The sequence below is a fragment of the Melopsittacus undulatus genome, chromosome 2, assembly GCF_012275295.1.
Source record: "Melopsittacus undulatus isolate bMelUnd1 chromosome 2, bMelUnd1.mat.Z, whole genome shotgun sequence".
In the NCBI taxonomy this organism is placed as follows: domain Eukaryota; kingdom Metazoa; phylum Chordata; class Aves; order Psittaciformes; family Psittaculidae; genus Melopsittacus; species Melopsittacus undulatus.
Genome location: NC_047528.1, coordinates 8361068 through 8383008, shown reverse-complemented (window position 1 = coordinate 8383008; position 21941 = coordinate 8361068). Strand labels below are relative to the sequence as shown.

The window sequence follows — 21941 nt, the reverse complement described above, 5'->3', positions numbered from 1 at the left end:
CTTGGTTTAGGGACAGCCCATGTTGGTGCAGTTTCATTCCCAGCGTTGGAAACAAACTGTCCTAGTGCTTGCTGGGGTATTTCTGTACCCCAGCATCTAGAATATGAATGTGATTTAAATAGAAAATATGTTCACCAGCTATCTGTAAGATGCTTTTTAAGAATATGTTCTGCTTATTATTTTTTCTGGTGATATATTCTGTTTTGAGGAGCTTTTTTCCTGTTTGTGAGCTAAGAAATTGTGCCAGAATAACTGAGAGCACTCCTAAGACTGGAAATGAATATATGTGAAAGAACAGCTCGTTACTTGAATAAGTTTGCCTGAAGGGGGAATTTGTAAACTTTTAGTAAAATTCCATTCCTTTCCTTCATGTTAATTAAATTAAAGCTGGGGAATAGGAGAGCATAGCAGGGTAGTGTGGTATTTCTAGGGCACAACTCAAGACACAAAAAGTCATCTTTTAACCCCCTTGGGTTGTCTGTCTTTTTATTGAACGCTGTGAGATTTCATGTGCAGAAATGAACTGGGTTTATGCAAAACTTTTCAGTACTACCAAAAGAAAGTAGGAGCATGTTGACAGGAAGCAAAAGTTGTGCAATCTCTGCAAATGTCCATGACTCAATCTCTGCTCTGTTCATCGCTGCGCTGTTTGGTACAGATCAAGAGGTTCCTTTCTTCCACTGACTTGAATAAAAGAAGGATTCATTCCTAAATGAGTACTTGCATTAAGACATAAGAGACACATTTCTTTTAGTTATAAATTATCCCCATAGTAAAATGGGGTTAAATAGTGCGTGTTTATGACATCCAACAGAAGCTTCCAGGGAGATCGTATCCTTGGAATGAGTCTTTTGGGCAGTCTTGTGGAGTGGGTTAATGCAGTAGCAATATTTCTCCAGCTTTTTCCCCATTTCTCTTTCTCACACTTGGAAGTGGTGACTTCTGGCTGTTCTGTGCTGGACCACATGCAGACACAGCAGGAGGCTCTTGGCTTCTCTCACTGCATTTGCTGTCCAAACAACTGTTCCTCACTCCCTCAGAGGAAGACACAGTGGGCAGACAGATAGAAATATTTTTCAGGCCAGATGGGGCTAATGGGCCACAAACTGGAGTAATCTGACCAAAGCACATATTTAATTGAAGGCTGTTTCTTGCATTTCTGACATAGAATTATGCCCCATGCTTGACTGGTTTGTGATGACCAGATGTAGTTTTGCATGTTTCAGATCTGATTCTGCCAGGGTAGTCAGTGGCATTCAGACTTTCCAGAAATGCCTTAGTTCTTTCTGACAAACATAATATGTACTTCTCATAGTCCTCAAGTAGGCTTAAGTGTAGTCCCATGGCACCCCAACAGTATATGACTATTGTCACATCCACTGTAGTAATTGCTGGAAAACTATGCTTTGCTAGTTATATTATTTGCCTGTGGTTTTCCCCCAAAATGTTGGCTTTAAGTTTATATATCCAAATGAAAGTCAGTGCTGCTTGTGCAAAATGCAAGGAATTTCCCTCAGGCATGTTCTGACGCCCTTCATACCTGTAGGAGTGATTCTCCAGATTTCATCACTTAGGCAGGATCTGATAAGGGTAACACATGGATAAGAGGTATGCCAGGAATGGCAGTAGACTTCACTGGCTGATCTTCGTTATCCTGTTACCCTTAGCTGTTTTTACACTACACTGATGTCCCAAAATTAGATCTGTGGGGATATGCATCGGAGACCCATAACATTTGTGGACTTCTCTCAAAATGTCCCCTGGACCAGATTGATTTCAGAGTAATAACCTGCTTCTCTACATTTCCCTGTTGCTTATTTAAATAAGAGATAATGCTTTACCTCCTCAGTTAACTGACAGTGCAACATGCAGAAGATCTCTTAAACCAGTGACTTCAGCAGTGGCATCATTTCATTATTGGAAAATAAACTCATGTTAAGCAAATAGGCATAAACTGTCATTTAACAGGAAACATTTAATGAGAAGATACTTAACATTCTGTTTATATTGTACGCACATGTCCAGTTAGGTTTTTTCTTGGCCCCATTGTGCAAAAGAACTGATCTGTCCTAAGTAAGGGCTGAATTTGTTTTTCAGTTATTCCCGTCATGCTGGAAGTAGGATACCTGATGTTGAAAAGCTTTGACAATATCCAAGAACACTGTAGTAACTTCAGAATAGAGACAGAAATAATAACCATACTTAGGCTGGGTTTGTTCAGTTATGAATATCAAGAATGAATTTTGGTTACCTAAAAACATCTACTGCAGCTCTTCCAGTAGCTTCTGTTAATGGCTGTGGCTGGCCCAGTGTCTTCTCCTGTTCTCTCCAGGTAGGACATCAAGAGCCACAAAAGGAGCTTGTAAAACAAGCTATAGTTAAAAATCAGCCTTTTTGCCTCCATATTCATCAAAAAGTAGGTACTTATAAGACATTGTAGAAGAAGGAAGCTAATATATGCAGCATCAGGAGGTCAGCACTAGCAGAGGTCTGGAAGAAATTTCCTAGAAAAGACCATATTGGCCAAAGACATCCAGACAAGATGTCTTGACTAGTAAGATGCCAAGGGTCAGACCACAAAACTAAACGAAATGAGATCAGGCTGGGATCTTGAGTTATGGCTAAAATCCAGCTCTCTAAAAGAAAGAATCAATGAGGCTGAAGACTTTGTCTGGGAAAAAGATATCTCTGCCTTTAATTCTCTGACTGATGTGATAAAGGAGAAGCTTATGCCCTTTCATTAGATGTAGTTGTGTAATAGTACCAGTTTATGTGTGTGTAAAACCAATACACGTTGGAGCTTTCTTGTGGTCTCAGGCCAGATGTTGATCTCCAATCAGCCTAGCTGTGAGAAAATACCTAGTCACCAAGCTCCTGGTTCCAACACACTTTGCTATATTCAGTTACCCAAATTGTGATGATCCAGTGAGCCATTTGTACACAGAATGGACCTTGGCTAAATGTACTGTTCTAGAAATGGGTTGGAAACGAGACTCAGTCTCCTAAATGATCTTTATAAAAAGGTGGACAAAACTGTTATAATAATGAGAGGCATGAGTCAAAAGTACTGAACATGAAGTGAAGGAGTAGATATTAATTTGTTCCTCTTGCACACTGCAGGATGGATATGTGTCACCTCTTATTTATTCCCTGTATGCCTCTTGAAAAGCATTATGAGAAGCCAGGAGAAATAGATTTTTTTTTTAACCCTTTGTCCATCTCAGGTGCTTCTGATGTTCAAGAGATGAACCTTTTAGGCAGGAGTAGCCAAACTCTTTCTTCCTCCATATGTGCCACCAACTTGTCATTGTTTCCAATGCAGCACTTTCTTTGTCCTTTAATATCAGATACAAAGGGCAGTGATAATTTAGTCACCTCCACTTGTTTGATTTAAAAATTAGCTTTTCTAATAATGGAATGTGCCACAAGATTTTATATAACTGTTTTTTCATACCACCTGTGCATTGGTTTGTCTCCACATAAAGCTTCCCAGGAAAAAGACATTCACATTCTGCATCCCAAGACTAATAAAAAATTGAAACAAATGCTTCATAGGATTTTAATTCCAGCTCCTTTTTCTTTCCTGTCTCTTACTTTAGCAGCTTTCTCTAAAGCTGTTTTTTTTTGTTTCTTCTGCAGACTGTATGTGGATGGACCTTTTGGAAGCCCCTTTGAGGAATCTCTGAACTACGAGGTCAGCCTCTGCGTGGCTGGAGGTATTGGAGTTACACCATTTGCATCAGTGCTCAACACACTGCTGTAAGTGAGCTTAAGCCTTTTAAAGACATTCCCCTCAATTTACCATAGCAGAGCATGTCAGAAAGACTGTCAGAATATAAGAAACTTCAGTTAGCATAATGGAAGTGAATAAAATATAAGTGAATGATCCCTTGGAGAGAGGTAGAGCACTGGGATGTCCCTTGAAGAGCATAAATCACACCTTACAGGCTGTGTGACCTAAAGGGTTGTAGCAGAGTTGTGCCAGTAATCCACCTGAACTAAGACAGTGTCACTAGCCTTCATATCCTGATACCAGCCTAGCCTGTAATGTAGTCACAGCCCTTCAGCCAGCCTTGGTCCCCTAGTCCCAGGTTACGGACTGTGGTAGTGAGGTTTTGAGAGTCAGGAAGTTGTGACACTCTACTGGGAATGCATGGCCAGCTCTCCAGGTCTGTAAATGTGTAAGCTTAGGTTTTAAAGCAAGCTTGGATTCAAATAGCATTCAGATGTTTAACCCCATATAAAAAGTTTTCATTTTAGGTATGCCTTTTAACTAAGCCTTTCATGTTCTATTTAGACCAAACTTTTCACCTCTTGTTTCTGTCACACTGGCAATATGATTCCCACTAAATCCTGAGTTGTGTGAAACAGTCTTGCTTTTATGATTGGATTAATTTTTTTTATTAATTTGGGGGTTTTTGGTTGAGCATTGGCTAAAAGCTCCAGTCATACGGTAAGCACCCCTGTTTCACAGGCACTGTATAAACAACCAACCAAAGCAGCAAAACTTCCCTGATGTATTGAAAGGCTAGCTGGCTTTGGGAGGGTTTTACAATGCAGAGCTGAAGCACTTGTTCTGAGAACATTCCAATGGCCAGCTCTGTCTAACTCCAAAGTGGTTTAAGCCTAGAATTTAGGTGATATGCACATTCTTCTGTGCTTGATCTGGGCTAGACATGACAGTGCTGAGTGCTTCTGAAAATGATCATCCTCACATATCTCATAGAGCTGCAGTCCCCAGAGACCATCTTGGGCTCCCTCATTTTCTTTTCCTGAGAGCATATTGATCATCCTCTCAAAAAGAGGGCACATTTTGCTGAACACCTGGGGGCCAGGTGGATGAGATGACTATTTTCCTTATGATGGATTATCCTTGACAAATGCCTTTAGCAAAAATGTCACAGAGCATAATGATGGGCCAGCAGCAGGTAATGAGATGTTTGCCTCTACCAGTGTGTTATTAGAGGCTGTGGGAACTTGCATAGATATTGCCATAGAAGGTCAGTGTCCAAAAGCTTATGTGAAGTCCATTTATCTGGATAAAGCCATAACTTGCCTTTGTAGCCAGTCTTCCCCTTCTGCACTGTGCAATATGCAGGGGAATCATTTTGTGATTCTGGGGAAAAAATAATAGTCTCAGCCTGCTTCTTTCTCAGTATTTAAACATCAACAAAGCTCTGGTTTAAGGGATGATCTGCCTGTTGACTTTGCCCTGGCTTAGAAGCAGAATTTGGCAGGTATGAATATGCAAACTGCCTTATGATGCCAGCACTGCAGAAGCAGCGGAACCAGTCCTGGTGTTGTCAAGGGCAGGTCTGAGGGAGACATCAGCAGGCCGTTGACACAGTCATTTGTTTCCTGCTCAGTTGAGTTCCTGTTCTATGTACACAATTTAATTCATGCTCATGCCCTTCCCTACACTTAACTGTTGAACCCTATGTCCTATTCTTAAGAAAATACAACCTTCAGTAAGGAAAGTTTTTTGTGCAGAAGTGTCTGTAAATAATGGCTATTCTTATGGGCAGTAATAACCACAGAAACACACAAGAAGTGTTATATACATATGGATTTGTTTATAATGGTGGATTGCACCTTTATTGCGTAATATATTCTGCTGGAGGTAGACCCAAGTGGATGTGTCTGAGGTGCTATTTTAAATCTTGTTTCATAAAGTCTTGCAGTACAGCTTCTTTGCCTATCTTCAATGTTTCATCACCGAGAGTAGTGTTTCGTTAGTGAATTACAGCATTAGATTGCAAAATGCCTTGCATTTTTCTCTTCCTTTTTGTTTCTTTTCATGCTGAAGGGCCCTTATTTTCCATGCTACTGCTCATAGTTATCTTGTCACATCTGACCAGATTGTGATTCTTCCTAAGGGCTTGTTTTAGTATAGGCAGTCAGAAGAAGCGAGGAAATCCTGCTCGGCAGGTCAACAGTTTACAAATAAAAAAGCTGAAATCAGGACTTGAAAGGACAAGTCTTAAAGTCTCCTCAGTCTTAAAGCACTTTTTTTTCTCTCTGTGGAAGCTGACATGAAAGGTAAGTTCTCAGGCTCTCCATGCTGTTGAGAATGTCTCCATCCTTGCTCCTCAGGCTTACAGAGAAGATTAGATGTATGAGGAGGTAAGATAGTGGTTGGAGCCATCACTTATGTAGAATCCATTGATACTATATCCTTTTGGATGTGCTGGCAACACTGGAGTTTGAAGTAATACATGTATCATGAAACATTTTGACTGCAGTTGGCTCCTCCTCCTAGCATTTGAGGTTGAAAGCTGTGGCCTTATCTTCCTGAAAATTATTTTAGGAGGAAAAGGAGAAAACCATCTGTGCACTGTTTCAGTGATCAGAACAACAGAAAGCAGCGTTGGCCAACTACAAAGATACTTCCTGGATGTTTGTGCTTTATTTGAGCTCATCAATCATCAGGATTTATTTTTTCACTTGTAGTTTCTTTCCCAGTTCATTTCAGTACCTACCTTTGCGCTATAGTTGTGTTTTATTTAAGTTACAAATCTGACACAAGAGTCCTGTTCTTTCCAAATGCAGTGCCAGAATCTGCCCATGGCCACAGTTTACCCCCTAGCATTTTCTGAGGACTGTAATATATCACGCAGTTCCCTAACACAATGGAGCTCTGATTTAATTTGGTCTTTGCGATTTCACTACAGTATTAATTATAATCAACCAGAGCCTTTCAAATATAAAGGCAGAATTAAGTCCTGACATTAGTGCATTTGTCAATATTTTCCTCTTATAGGTTGCTTTGTAAGCCTAATAAAGGATTGACATAATACACTTGAACTTAAAATGCCTACTTTGCTTTGAAATATAAGTTTGATGATGATGCATGAATACATATTTGCTGCCTAAATCGTCTGTATAGCTGACAACTTCCTAACATAGAAACAGTATCTGTGAAGGGTATTAGCCCTGTGCTAGAGATTTAATATTCTCAGGATCATCCTTAGGTCATTTCAGTGTCAGATGTATCATAGGAGGAAGAACAACTTAGCAGCTAGCTTCTAATGGAAATTCATGTTTCTAGTAATGAATATAAAGCATCTTAATTAATCTTTGCTTTTAAAATGACAGTTTTTAATTGCTCAACATTTTGTTTTCAAGTGACGGCTGGAAATGCTACAAGCTCAGAAGACTCTACTTCATTTGGGTGTGCAGGGACATTGAGTCTTTTCGCTGGTTTGCAGATCTGCTCTGTATGTTGCATAACAAGGTAATGGGGGTTGCTTGGAAGGGATGCTGTCAATAGATGCTAAGTATGTCCACACTGTGCAATGCTATAGAGAAAGACATCTTTGCTCAAAACAAGCGAGCTCCAGCAGTCCTTCTGCTTGGGATACCCAACTCAGACTTTGTTTTTGGACTCAGATTTGTTTTTGGACCTGCACACAACAATTGTGTATCTGACAGCAGGATTCCATTGCACGGCACTGCCATGTATCAGTGGTCTGGACAGTTACCCATGAAATTTATGAGATGGAAGAAGAAAGTACAGGTTAAGGAGTCTGCGTGGCATTTAGCCTCTTGTCTGATAGATTGAGAAGGGAGGGGGATTTACATTTTAAGAGCAGTGTAGCTTCCTGAGATAATATTTTGTACACAGCATGATGTGCAACATTCTGGAGCTCACAAAGAGGTGCTATGGAAGTGTAACTTCTTCATTAAAAAGCTTACTTCACTGGTGTGGAAACCCACATTCCTCAGCATAGTGGGCACAAGTGACTTTACGCTTGCATTAAGAGAAGGGATATTATTTCACTTGCTGTTTTTATCATCCTCCCAGCTTTGGCAGGAGAATCGACCAGACTATATAAATATCCAGCTGTACCTCAGTCAAACAGATGGAATACAGGTATGTGGCTAAATGCTGTTTGTAAACAGGTCTGGAACTTGGGGTAGCAAGCTGTCACTCAGAGGCAAAGGGAATTACTGCAGACGGTAAAAACAGGAAATGAGGCCGTAAACTCAAGTGACTGATTCATTACTAGGGCAAGAGAGCAAGTCCATCCCTGCAGCATTAAGAGAATCTGGTCTAGCAGCCGTAACTTGATTAGGTGTGGGCAGAAATCCATATCTTCCTTTTCTAGAAAGAGGTCCTTTTCAGGCCAGGTCACAGACCAGACAGTTGGCTGTGTTTGATGGGAAATCTACATCATTTCTGGGCTGAGAATCAAAGCAGAAAGTTCTTGGAGCTTACACGCTCAAATTTTCCTTTCAAATAAATATTTTGAGAGAAACTAGCTATTTTTAAGTGCTTTGTATTTCTTTGCCTCCAACATAGATAAAGTTGCAAATATCTGCATGTATGAGACTGGAAATTATGCTGAACTGTCAATAGTCATGTATTACCAAGCCCAGAGCTGAGCTAAATCTCCAACTCTTGGCATTTCCTGGAGCTATTTATGCTTATGATCTTCGTTTTACATTGTTTAGCACATGAGCCTGGGCCTCGTTCTTCACCCTGCTGTGTCTGAAAGCTTTCTATTGACTGCAGTGTGCTCAAAGCCAAACCTAATAATAACTATGAAACATGAAATGCAGTGAGAAACCATGCCCAAAGAATTTTGATCTGCCTGGTACCAGGTGGAGATAGCAAAGCATTCACAGCTCTGGTAGGAACACTTTCCAAAGTCTAAATGATGTGATAGCTACAGCAGTTATGAACATTGTCCCACAGATTTAATGCCTGGAGGACACATGTCAATTGAAATGCAGTGTTTGAAGATACCCAGTCATGAACCTGGTATGTTCAATGCAGGGCTGCATTGTGATGACACAGCAATATTGTAATAATAGGACAATTCAAAGCAAGTTTGCTAATATTGTGTAACAAGCAGCTACTGAATTTATTTAAGTCAACTTTGTTTTAAGTCTAAAGTCACTTTTCTTTTGTGGCTATTGAACAAAACTGGCATGAACCATAATGCTGCTCATGATTTCTCGGGGGGGACCTTAAACTCAACTCTCCATTGCTATACAGCAATGTGTTCACTGGTGTTAGCCATAAGTGCTGACTGCTACCAGAATTAGGACAGTTTCACTTCATGCTCCCTTTGCTCAGAAGCAGCATGACTGTGTGACAACAGGGAGCCAAGCCCATCCTTCATCAAATGCCTCCTGAATATAAAAGGCAAACAGAGCATGAATTAGACAAGACACTGTTTGCATTGGTATGAGCACTGTTTCAGGTTGTTTAGCAGTGGAATGAATATGGGGCCTAGAGAAGATGTAAATTTTCTCTGCCTTTTTATCACATTAGAATAAAAAACCAAGGAAGGGCAGTGCCCTGCAAGGGAAGGGCATTTGACCTTATCCCCAGCCTGGTGAGTAAGCATCCCTGGAATGGGTCAGGTTCCATCCAAGGAGCAGTTTTTGGCTGCTTTCTGCTGTTGCAGCAGCTCCACACAGCTGGCAAACTACTCTTAGGGAGAAATGTAAGATTTCCCATGTTACTTTTTCAGACATAGTCATCTTAATAGTTACTTGTACAAAGTTAGGAAAAAAACCTTCAGACAGAAATATGAATTTTGCATCAGCAGTGTTTCTTCCAGCTTAGCATTAAAAGCCAATGAGGGAATAAATAATAGGAGTGTGGTTATTGTTTTATGGCTTGAATAAATTGGTTTAAAAGTAATGGGGAGATTAATGAGAGGCTGCATGAGGAACAATGTATAATGAACACCAAGGAGAGCCATTGAGAAGGCAGTGAGCAGAGGTATTCATGCATGAAATGGTTGCAATTTTAATCACAACTGTCTGAGACTTGTGCTCAGGTTTTACACCTCAGCGGTATGGTACGTCAGCCAATGTCAGGAATGGGAGCCCTGGGTGATATGAGGAAATTTGCAAATCAGGCAGAATGGAGTATTTTTTCTGTTTCTTGCAGAAAATAATTGGTGAAAAATACCAAGCTTTAAACTCAAGGCTTTTGATTGGACGACCCCGGTGGAAGCTCCTTTTTGATGAAATAGCAAAGTGCAACAGGCGGTAAGTACCAGCCTGCTTGAAGGATGCTGCAGTTTTGCTTATCTGTTTCTGTGCTTGTATGAAAGTATTTTGGGGTTTTATCTTAGATTTTACTGTTTAAGCTGTTGTTGAAAGTAGCTACTATTTGGCTGTGAGAAATATCCTGTACAAACCGAAACTTGTGGTTTTTTACACTCAGAACAATTCATCTTTCCATGCAGCTAGGTTGTTCAGTGGCCCAGAAAATACAAGTAATAGATTTCCATCTCACTGCATGGAGATATGTTTCTGTCTGTGACAATATCTTGTTTGCAACATATGTTGGGTTATAGATAAAGTTGCAAGTTTTAAAACTGTTGATTTCTCCTATAATTTTCCTGATTTATAGTGCTGGTTTGCAAACAAAATGCACAAGGAAGAATCTGCCTGACCTGTATTGTCTTTATTCAGAGCATATATTGTCTGTAGAGATTCCTGTCACCTTTTATTCTTTGTTAAGACCTGGCAATGCCTTTTCACTGTGCTAAGTGAACATATTATGATCTGAAACAAGACAGTTGTAAACCAAAGAAGAGATGCAGTTAGACTGCAGAATCTTTGTCCAGGTCCATCTTTATTGATGATTTTACCCCCAGCTGGCAGTTTTTCTGCCTTTAACGCTGATCTGATAGAAGGGATTGTGTGAATCTTCCCTAATCCACTCCCAGGCAAAGTCAGTGGGGTGGGAGTAAACCATCCTCAGTAGCTGTTGATAGCAATCTGGGTGCACCAGGTTGAGAGGTGCTCTCATGGTCTCCTGCAGAACTTTCCCTCAAGAACTTGTCTTCTGTTGCACTTCCGAAGTGAAACATCTGGCCCATTGACTCTTCCCTTCTGAGGCTGGATGTGCCATGGGGACACTGAGCCCTGGCTCTTGGAACATACTGAGTGCTAGTAGGTATCACAGTTGGCAGAATAAGCTGCTGACACTGTGTATCCTGGATTCAGGTCCTAGGGGATGTTGTGGATAGGGTGCTTTGCAGAATGCCCAAAAGCTGCTACAGAGGGACATCCCTAGTAGGATACTCACACTGTGGAAACAAGTATCACTTAGAGAAGGGTCTTATAGTAAAGAATGATGGGAAAAGAAAGGGAAATAGGTCAGAGAAGCAAGCTGACTCTCTGGCTCAGTTCTCTGCATAGAGGACTGTTGATCTTTTATGCTCCCTTCTAATGTCTTTTTTGTTTAACTGTGTGAGTGCAGTTTTAAAAGTTGAAAATGATGAGTTTTTCTGCACTTCTGTGCAAGACTGTAAGTACACACATAATATAGATGAAGCTATTAGTGGCAGTCATAGGTGGTTTTTTCTTTTGTGCTTTCCATCACATTATTCCTAATTAGACTTCAGGTACCCTTTTCTCTGCATTTTCATATCAGGTCTTTAAAATTGTGCCACCGTTTGCAAGTGAAGTGTCTTTCAGTACATAATGTTCTGACTCATGATTATCCTGCAGCTTGCTAAGACATGGGCTTCTTTGCCCTTTGCTGTATCAACGTCTGTACCTATAGTAGTTACATGCAACATGATAAACAGTAGTGCAACATGTAACTCAGCTGTCCCACAGAAACTTATTTGTTGTAGGGAAATATTCCCCCTATTTCTCTGAAGGAGCTGGGAATTTCATGTCTTTCTCTATAGCTCAATTTCCTAGTCTCCCAGTTGTTCCGAATGTCTGGTGCCGGTGTTCAGGCTTTCACATGTCTTTGCAGCCATCCCCTTGGGCTTATCTGTGGGCAGCCAAGATATTTTCCACTTTATATCTTATTATTTTAGTGAAAGCTGAGCATAAACAAGCATGCAGCTGGCAAACTTCTCATCGGTTTCACCATGTCATTGGCTTGCGGTTTGTGAATTGTTGCTGTTTGGGTCCCAAGTAAGCAAAATGCATTTGTCAGTGTCTGAGCTTTGCCAGACCTTCAGAGGGGGACATGGGACAGCCCAGCATCAGATTCCCGAGTCTTTCCTCTGGACTAAGAGGAGCAGATGCATGCCATCTACTGTTGATATCCTATATGACACCCGCAGTCCCAGCGGTGGACATTGGATAGTTTATATAATAATATAATAATTTATATAAATATATATAAATTATATAAATATATAATAATTTATATAATAAATTACTGGTCGTGGGTTTTGTGCTGTGTTTCTGGGGATGGAGCAGCAGCCTTGCTCCTGTTCAACCTTATCCTGGTTGGAAAGCTTACACCATGCCTTGGCTGCCACGCTTAGTTTTGAATTGGTCAAATGGATGTGTGCTTTTTTTGCCAGATGGATACTGACCTAGAAAAAGGCATATGTATCTATAGGAGAGAAAGGCATGGAATAGTATGGTAAATTTCTCATGCACTTTAAAGGAGAAAGCTCTCCCTAAGAATAAATGTGGGGTTTGAAACTGTCCCAGTTCTGACTCTTACTCTATGGGTAGCAAAGTATTTCACCTCTTCCTCACCTCCTGCTGATCGTAAAGCGTTGTAAGAATAAATGCTGACCTACTCATCCCATAGGAACACTGAGAAATTATTTCCTTAGTGCCCTGAGTAAACCCCTATATTAATGCCTCATTACAAAGAGCGGCCTATAACATACTTTCCCTAGTTGTAAACATGTTGATGTTATTTACAAAGATTTTCAGATATAAGGCCCCCTTGCTGCCCATTTTCATCACAGCAACAAAGGGAGTGAGCCATTGACCCAAACACAATTAAAGCCCATCAGCTCAGGGTAGTAGTGTGCTACTCCATGTAGTAGCTTTTCAGCAGCTGTCAGCTGCCTGCCTGCTTCTGTCACAGCCCCAGGAGCCACATGAGGCAGAGAGGAAGAAAGGTGTCTGCAAGGAGGGAAGTGGGGGGCACAGGTGGGAGAGGATGTGAGGAGTGAAACTGTGGGAGGCAAGTGGTATGTGGAGGGTTGTGGTACATGGATGCCCCATCCCTGGCAGTGTTCAAAGCTAGGTTGGATGGAGCTTGGAGCAACCTGGTCTAGCGGAAGGTGTCTCTGCCGTGCAAGGAGCTTTGAACTGGATGAGCTTTAAGGTCCCTTCTAACCTAAACTAGTCTGTGTTTCCTGTGATATGTCCAGAAGAGATGCTGATGGTAGGTGTCCTGTAAGTGATGTTGAGAGCATCTGGCTCACCATCAGGCTGTGGCTCAGCTGGGTTTCAGGAAACCCTTAGGCACAGGTCTCTTGTGTGACCTTAGGCAAATCATTTAAGCTTTTCTGAGGTTCTGTTTGCTAGCTAAATAGTCTGTGTACCTTGGAAAGGTGTTGCTGTGATGGGAACACGTTAGCAGTATGTGCTTCTCAGACATGTCTGTGAATTAGGGTCTATATATATCTAATGGAGAGAAGCAAACTCTTTTGGTCTTATTAGTTGTCTGTACTAACCAAACTAATGAAAAAAAAACCAACCCAATAACATTGATTCTCTCAGTCAAATACACAGTAAAGAGAGATTCTGACTGGGAGCTCATTCTCATGCTCAACATTTCTCAGCTGTGCACAGATTAGAGGATGTTCAGAGTCTGCAGGTGCTGAGGAATCTTATTTGAGAGCAATGAGCAGTAGTGCTTCTTATTATTTCTACAAATACAGCCACCAGCACAGCACCCCTTACGTTTAAGAGGAGCATTGCTAGGATGGGAGGGTTAATCAGATATACATAAGGGTGAGAAAGTATGAGTGATGAGTATTTCCCATGGATTGATAGGGAGATGATGTGATAGAAGGCAATGAAAGTCAGCATTGTAAGGTGCCTGGACAAGAACACCATTGCAATTACCTCTGTAACTTTGTGATGCTGTTTGATTGTTTGGGTCCTCAATTGTTCCAAGCCAGTGTTGCTGTGCACTGATACAGAGTGGATCGCCATATTAGAGCTGCTGCCTGACTCAGGCAGTTACACAGGACAGTATGCATCAAAGCTTTCCTCCTATTGTGTTTTTTCCCTTTTCTAGCCAAACATGGACGCAGGCAGCTTTAAACTGTGCATTTGATTATCTTGCATGTCTAACATTTTATATTAGTGACTATTAGTATAAAATACTGAAAGACTCCTGGAAAAAAGGACCAGAACTTTAGGACTCCAGCCTCTGAGTGAGTGCTGTAGATCACAATAACTGAGCTATGTTCCCTGAGCTTGTGTGCTCTCTTTCCATCGTAGTTAAATCTTTAAGACCTTTCTCTGTAGTGGCACAATTTCAGCAGGAAAATGAAGAATGTATTTCACTTTTTTTTTTTTCCGTGATGTAGAAGAGACAGCACCACATTCTCTTTCCCTGCTCCTTCCTTTCCCTTCTCATCTTCCAAAAGAAGGGAGATGATGATATCATTAATGGCTCAGTCCTCCTGATATGGATGTTGCTGTGTTCTGATGCTAGCTGCTGTTCATAGCCCTTAGATGCTATATGGCTGTGAGTCTGCTTAAAGCCTGTGATTAAGTGACCAGAGAGCAAAAGGCTGTTGTCAGTGAGTGGTATGAAAAAGTCAGGTTAACTATGAACTGGCTGATAGCTGTGGATAATGAACAAGGATCATGTTCTGTGTTTTGGATTTAAGACTTTCTGATCTAGCTGGTGAAAGAAAGATTGTATGCTAATGTGAAACTGAAGCAGTAAAATTATTCTGCTGCTGCCAGGAATAATTATGGGTTAGTAGCATGCTTTCATTAGTGTAAGGAATCACCATTAGTGGCTAAATCTTTTGCTGTGTAACTCATGACTTGTACTGGTGAAGTCATTGCAGTGATACACATTTTGATCCAAGAAAAGTTATAAATCGTGCTAAAAGTAAAGTGTAAGTAGTAATTTTTCATAACTTGATGTTTTAAACTTGGTTGAGACTAAAGATAAAGCACTATTTTCTAAGGGTTGTCTTAATGCAAATACATAGTAAGGCTTTTTATAGGGATACTTGGAGAGATGAGGTGGCTTCATCGATACTAGCTACATGGTCTAGTGAGCTGTTCTCAGCTTAAAATCTATTCATAGTTAGCTTAATACACTGAGATGAGAATCCAGTTGTTTATCATCAGAAGTTACTGTTTCTTTTGCAGTGTCATAACTTTTTTTCTTTTGGTTTTTTTTTTTTTTTTACAGGAAGACCATTGGAGTTTTCTGTGTGGACAAAACAAAATCTCTAAGATACTCCATAAACTGAGCAACAGCAGCAACTCTTATGGACGAGGTTTGAGTATAATAAGAATCCTTCAGCTGAAAGCCTGTTGGACTAGCAAGACCTCTGGAAGATAAAAGTGCAATTTTTTGTTTGTACAACTTAAAAGTTCAGCTGTGGTTTAAACAGACAGAAATGTACCAAAGAGTAGCACAGATTTACTTATTTATGATTATTTTAAAGATTGGAAAATGATGGATGCAGCAGTAACCAACAAATATAAGTGCTTATGCTCAAACTCAAATGCCCTCACACAATATTTGTGTCGACCAGCAGTGATTCTTTGGAGTTGTTTCTGTTAATTAAAAACTGCAGAAGCTGGGGAGAGACACAGTTGCTTTAAAAGCAGATAGAAGAAGAATCTGGTGGAATGTTTGAACTTCTTTCCACTTCAGTCCCCTGAAGCTGGATCAGTAAACAAACCATGTTAATCCAAATGGCAAGACTTAGTGTATTACAAAGACTATCGCTTTTGTTGGTATACAAATCTCATGGCTTTGGGTGAAAACACCCCATATTTAAAATTTTATACATTGCAGAATAGGAATTCTGATTTAAAATATAGAGTGTTACTCTCCTAGTCCCACTTCTATAGTGTATGTGAATACTCAGCCCTGAACTGAAGAGATGGTGGAGTATGGGAAACGATGTACTTTAACCTATGCAAAAGTGAGCACAAGTGTGTAGCACCTGTGAACAGACTTCACCATGCTGTAAATCACAGCCTTTTGGCAAGCAAACAACGGTACATGGAGAACTCTGTATCTTGCATTGATTCAGCATTCAGTGGGTTTGCAAAATAGGTGTGATTTATGCAGCCAGAAAGACGGAGCAAGAAAAGAGATTAACAGGAGCAGACAGGATATGATGCTTTTATTATACCAGGCGCTCAGCATGGAAGTTGCACTTGCTCTGCACTCACGTGCCTTGAATGTCAAATACTCCAAGCATTCAGATGCTCTTACTTACTATTTTGCGACAACGCAGGTTGAAATCCAATTTTAAAGGTCCCAGAGAATGTTTGATTGACTGATTCTTTGGGTGTCACCGCTGGAATCACACTCGTTTGCATTGTCACTGCAAGCAGATCAGGCCAGGTCTACAGCAGAGTAAGAATGAAGACCTCTGGGGCAGATAGAAATCTTACAGGAGCTGCAGTGGAATTTTTAGTATGTTCCAAAGGGGAGGATCTGAAACATCCAAATTTAAGCTCTCCTTCCTGTCTCCTCCACATGCTGTTTTCTACTCTGCTCATAGTTGCCATGGAAGGGCTAGAGGTTGAATCAGGCACTTTATAAACTTTTGATTCTGAGGAGCAGCTTCTTTTTCCTCTGTCATATAGCTGACCCACCTTCCTTTATTTCTTCTCTACTCCCTTTCCCTTTTTTGTTGAGAAGAGGGCATTAAAGCAGCAGTCAGACACTAAAGCTGGCATAAATATGCATCATTTTAGTGCATCTAGAGCAGCATCACTTTGCCATGCAGAAAACCTGACCCTTAATTCCCAGGAGAGCTTGGGAGCAATACTCTGTGGTTTTTTGCAGCACATGCAGACATAAGATGGCTCAGCATCTCTAATGCCTGTGGTTTCACCTTGTTTAGCACAGTGCAATTGATTTGGTTTACATTTCCAATGAAGACCTTTTTATCCTAGTAGGAAAGACAATAATTTTTACAAACCCTGTACAGGGTCTGCAAGTGTCAGTATCAGTGTTCAGAGGAAAGCATTTTTCTAGTAGGTGGTGTATAGGCATGTTGTATGTGTAAGTGGTGAACATGAGTTTGGTCTTGCCTGGGCAGCTCCTGCTCAGGAGTTGCCCACAGTGGAGGTGCAGTGGTGAAGCCACACTGGGATGTGTTCCTCGGTGGGCTGGACTTTGCACTGAAGTTTTCAGCTCTGGCTTTGTCCTATTTGAGATTCGGGGGGAAAGGAGAGAGCCTGACATGGACCTATTACTACTGATGGGGATTCTCAAAGTAGCCTGGAAGGGAGAAGCCAAATCAGAAATGCTCTGTGAGATGGGAGCCTACGTTTGCAGCTACTGGTTTTAAATGTTTTTTTTGAGGCTGGAAGGATCATAATTCTCCCATTGGATCTTGCTCATCCATTGTAAAACTGGAGGTATGCAGCAAAGAGTTAGATCCTTTTTTATCATTCAGATTTATTCTTAAACACTTCCTGCATGGGTTTTATAATAAAGATAACACTGATGGCAAATGTGTAGATATTGGATATTGCTGATACTGGAGGCTTTTTTGTTTGCTGGCAATTAACTTAAGGCATGATTGAAATCATGACTGCATCTATTAACCACAACCAGGCAACGATCTTCTTCCTGTTGTTTAGGATCTGGTATCTAATGTTTTTTTAAATACAGTTTAGAGTCAAGCAATCATGATGCTGTTTGTGGTTTCACATCTCCTAGATATCGGTTCCATTACCATATAATGAGCACCTCGTTTTGTAGTTAGCTCTGTGTAAAACAGATCATTTTTCCTGGCTCAGCTCCTGTATAGCTAGCACTTTATAATTAAAATAGTAATACTAGCACTGTGCTCTTGATCTGCATTGTAGCAGGAGCTGATGCTGCGTGTAGGCATGTTAAATGCCTCTTATTACATTAGGCAGTGCTGTCAGAGCAAGATATAAGCAGAGGCAAGGTCTCTTCTTTCTGCCTTTGTCCTATACCAGCCTCAGCCCTGAGCCACATGTAAACAGGCTTGGGACTGTCAACCTTTCTGGAGCATTATGAGGCTTAATTAGCATTTTAGGATCAGTTCAGTGCACCCACAGTGAAAAGATCTGATTGATAATGCAACTATATTTGTGTTTTATATTGTGTAAACCTTTCTATTGAATATGAGTAATTGATAGACCAGGTGAGGGTGGAGTTTGGGAAAGGCTAGAACCTTCAATTGCTTTTTATCTTTTCCTTGAGCCGGGTTAGTGACTGTGACTTGGCTCCAGGAGTGCCAGATGCTACGATAAACACAGTCTTTCTACAGGCTGCATTATCCTTGCTGCTTCTGATCATGCCTCCAGCTTACAAAACTGAGCTGAGCCCTATTTTAAACTCCCTGCTTTTTCATCTGTAAGCCAAGTGTTCGTGAAATATAACTCGGTGCCAGACAAGTAAGTGAAGGCTGGCAGCACTTAATTCCACATTTACAGATCAACCGGATTTACATAATTGAACATCTCTTTACGCTTTACACTGAGTCCTGCAAGTGAGTCTGTCATAAGTGTCCTGCTGGCAGGGGAAGGATCTCACTATGTTCTGCCACTTCTCACTCAGTCTGCCACAGAACTGCTGTCCCCTGAGTGTTTGCTCTGCGGGAACTTTGTGTTTTATTCATCATAAATGTTTCAGGACTTTTCTTTAAACCAGGAATGTTTTAATGCCATGATGGAAACCAGATCCATTCACTGCTATGGGAATCCAGCCCTCATACAGTGGTGACCTTCACCTCTGAAGTCTGAAGGACTTCATCCCACCCACCCATCCTACCCCACTTCAACCCATCCACCATGATGACTATTCCAGCCCTGAGTTTGAAGTAACACTTCCCTATTTCAGTGTATGACACTAACAGCATGTGAATTTTTCCTTTGTCTTTTATCTGCTCTTAGAGACAGGACTGAAAGAAGCATGAGAGATCACGGGATACAGCCTTGAGCATGGGCTGGAAGAAGACACCAGTTCATACCACAGACTCCTAGCTGATGACTGCACTGTTTAGGGTAGGAAGTTTAAGCCAGATCCATTTTTTCTGAAAAATTACTATTGTTTTGCCACAACAGAGAACAGTGGCTGTAAGGGAAAAGAGATAAAACCCTCTCTCTGTTTGAAGACATCTGCCCACGCTAGCCTGATTGTGAAGACATGCATGAAAGCACCATGCACCCACTGCATCCTTGTGATGGGTTTTCTCCCTCAACACTGAATCCCCATTGTTCCCGTTGGTTGCAGATCTTCATCTGTCTTGTTAGCTGATGTGCCCTGCAGGTAAAGGAAGTACTATATATACTTGCATCTATGCACAGTCTGATATAAGCACACTTTGCAGCCAGTGCAGGCAAGTGCACAGTCATCCATTTGCTTCTAATGCTTCTAGCACATAGGTGAGAAAGTGATTTGGAGTTGGCTGAGAAGGGGCAAATAATACAAGTGGCAGACCAGCTGTGCTGGAAACAGGAATTCAGCTATAACAGAACAGAGAAGTGATTGTTTTGGTTAAAGGATTTGCTTTTAAAACAGAAGCCTAAGAGAAAAGCCTCTTCTCAGCACTAACACATCAGGTTATAGTTTCAAACTGCATGACATTGCTTGGAGAAGCAGGCAGGAGGCTAACTAGTCATTGCCTGTAGCAGGTCCAAGTCCCTTAAGTCAGAGAGAGACATAGTTATTAAAATGCAGTGTTTACTTGTTTGAAAGAATAAAAGGGCTTCTAGGGAGATTAGTTTTCACTTCAGCCTGGCAATCATTTAATAAACATGCCAGTTAAGACAAGCTGGATCTGTTCTTCTGTGGATTAGGTATCTGATTTGTCTGCAGATTTCCACCCCTCACAAAGAAAACCAGTCTATATTGTTTTGCCAAAGAGGATTTAACAGCAAGGTTTAATCAAAATGCCACTTGTGCCTGTGCTGAACTGAGCTTTTCTGCAATGAACATACATTTTTCAGTATATATATAATACAAGCTGATGACTCAACTGTGAATGGTGATTTGGGGTTTGTAGCATCTCTGCTGCTGATGTGTTTCATTAAAGCCACTATAGTGACGCACTGGAAATGAAATGAGAATCTTCATTCCCATAAAGAGCCTGATATTTTAGTGCCTGTAATGAGCATAGTAAATCCCAGGAAGTCTGGAATTTCCTTTGTAGATACAGTAGATTAATTAGCCAGCATCTTTCAGGGTTGAACCCTCAGTTCTCTGCTGTAGTGAAATGTATAACAAATGCTCTTACACAAAGATTTTGATCAACAAAACTGAATGAGTATTTGTGAAGGTTTAGTATCCTGCTACTTGTATCATCCGTGTTGTAAGAGGGATGGGATCTCTTGGTACTGAGGGATGTTGTGCACTTCATCTGATGTTATGAATGTCTTCGAAGTTGTGAGACATGCTCAAGGTTTGCTGTGCCTGAAGTTTCATATTCTCTAGAAGGATCCTGTTTGTAAGAGAGCTCCTGGAGCTGTTCCAACAGCAGAGGATCTGTCCCATTACTGCAGTGGCACAGAGAAAGGTTTGGAAAGCCGCGCATCCCAATGTAGATTGCCTCTTAGCAGAGGCCTGAGATTTCTGAGGATATCAGACGTTACAAAAAGTATTTAGTTGCTGTCTGCCTCTTCCTAGCAAAATCTGTCCATCCCACAGCCCAAAATCTGCACCTTCCTCCTCACGATCTGTACTGTTACACCAGGAAAGGGGAAGCCAGTAGTAGCTCCTGAAGCATCAGGTAAACTGCTGTCAACTGAGGAGCAAACCAAGGAGGGCAGGAGGGGATGATGAATGCCAGAAATTAACAGGATGGAATATTTTGAACCTGGGAGCAAAGGGGAAGGAGCAATTAAACCAAACCCTATTGTCTAGGTGCAGATACAAAGTCTCCCTGGGGTTTGATAACCAACATATGCAAAGACATTATCTGTCTCTGCACAACTCAGTGCTAAAGCAGTGAAGAAAAGTAGTATATTTGAGCAAATACCCTGGAAATAAGCAATTTGTCTGAAATAAATCCACCACTGACTCTTTTGAGTTAACCTGTTTCAAAAAACATCCGCTTCTGCAGCTTTGGGGTTGGGAATGGCTTTACCTTTTAACTCCTTTTCACCAAAAGACTGAACAGGTTCTGTGTGCTAGCAGTAAGGAGCTTTGACAGTTCAGTAAATAAATTCTGTGTTCATTGCTGCTGACCCTAGGTAAGGACAGCCTTGAGGATGAGAAGCAGTGTTACATAAATGTCTAGTGTACATAGCAACACGGAGAAGAGAGACACTGCCGCACTGCTTTTGGTGCACTAGTCCCACATTAGGATTCTGTCATTGCAAGGTCACATTGCTCATCTCATACTCTATAACCCTGGGGAAGAAATTTGGATGAGAACTGAGGGAGGAAAAGTGAAAACTCCCTCCTTGTGCTGTAGCCAAGAATATATTCATCGACAGCAGGGCATATCTTTTGATTTCAAAAGAGCATGTCATTTCTTTTTCAGGGGTAACGGATGCCCTCCTGGCGCTGTGTAGTGGTGTTCGCATGTTAGAAGTGTAACACAGTGATAACAGGTTGCTTCTGAATTGAATAAATAATGCCTCTGAGCCTTTTCTTCTCCCTACAATAATCTGAGAGAAATGCAAAATACCATACAGCATATAGAGCAGACTGTGTTCTGAGCTGCACTCAATGCAGCTTGGCTAGGAATACCGCACAACAGCTCTGCAAGCCGCTGGGAAGAGGCGAGGTTTAAGGCAAAGAGGAAAGCTGTTTTAAGGAGAAACACAGCAGTGATTCATTATCTGTAATCAGAAGCAAGCCATGTAAGAACATTGGCCATCACATCTTTGAATGGTGCTGAATCAGCCTAAAGGTACACTTCACATCAGGGAAAGTCAAGGGCTTTCAGACTGAGGCTGCAATGTGACATGAAAGCAAGTTTAAATGCAGCCGGGTGAGGTACCTGTACTTTCCAGGTTGGAGCTCAGACCTGTCATATTTGAGGGTCAGTTGTTTAGAC

The 21941-nt window shown here is 41.1% G+C and overlaps 1 protein-coding gene across 1 annotated transcript in view; it reads left to right on the top strand.

Annotated features, from left to right (window-relative positions):
- NOX4 (NADPH oxidase 4) overlaps positions 1-15291 on the top strand; it is a 105149-nt gene extending 89858 nt beyond the window's left edge. Inside the window, 7 exon segments of the mRNA XM_034074456.1 lie at positions 3640-3759; positions 7126-7234; positions 7805-7873; positions 9908-10008; positions 15125-15141; positions 15144-15206; positions 15209-15291. Coding sequence (XP_033930347.1) covers positions 3640-3759; positions 7126-7234; positions 7805-7873; positions 9908-10008; positions 15125-15141; positions 15144-15206; positions 15209-15258 — 529 coding nt within the window. The 3' untranslated portion in view covers positions 15259-15291.
- Positions 15292-21941: the final 6650 nt, after the last annotated feature.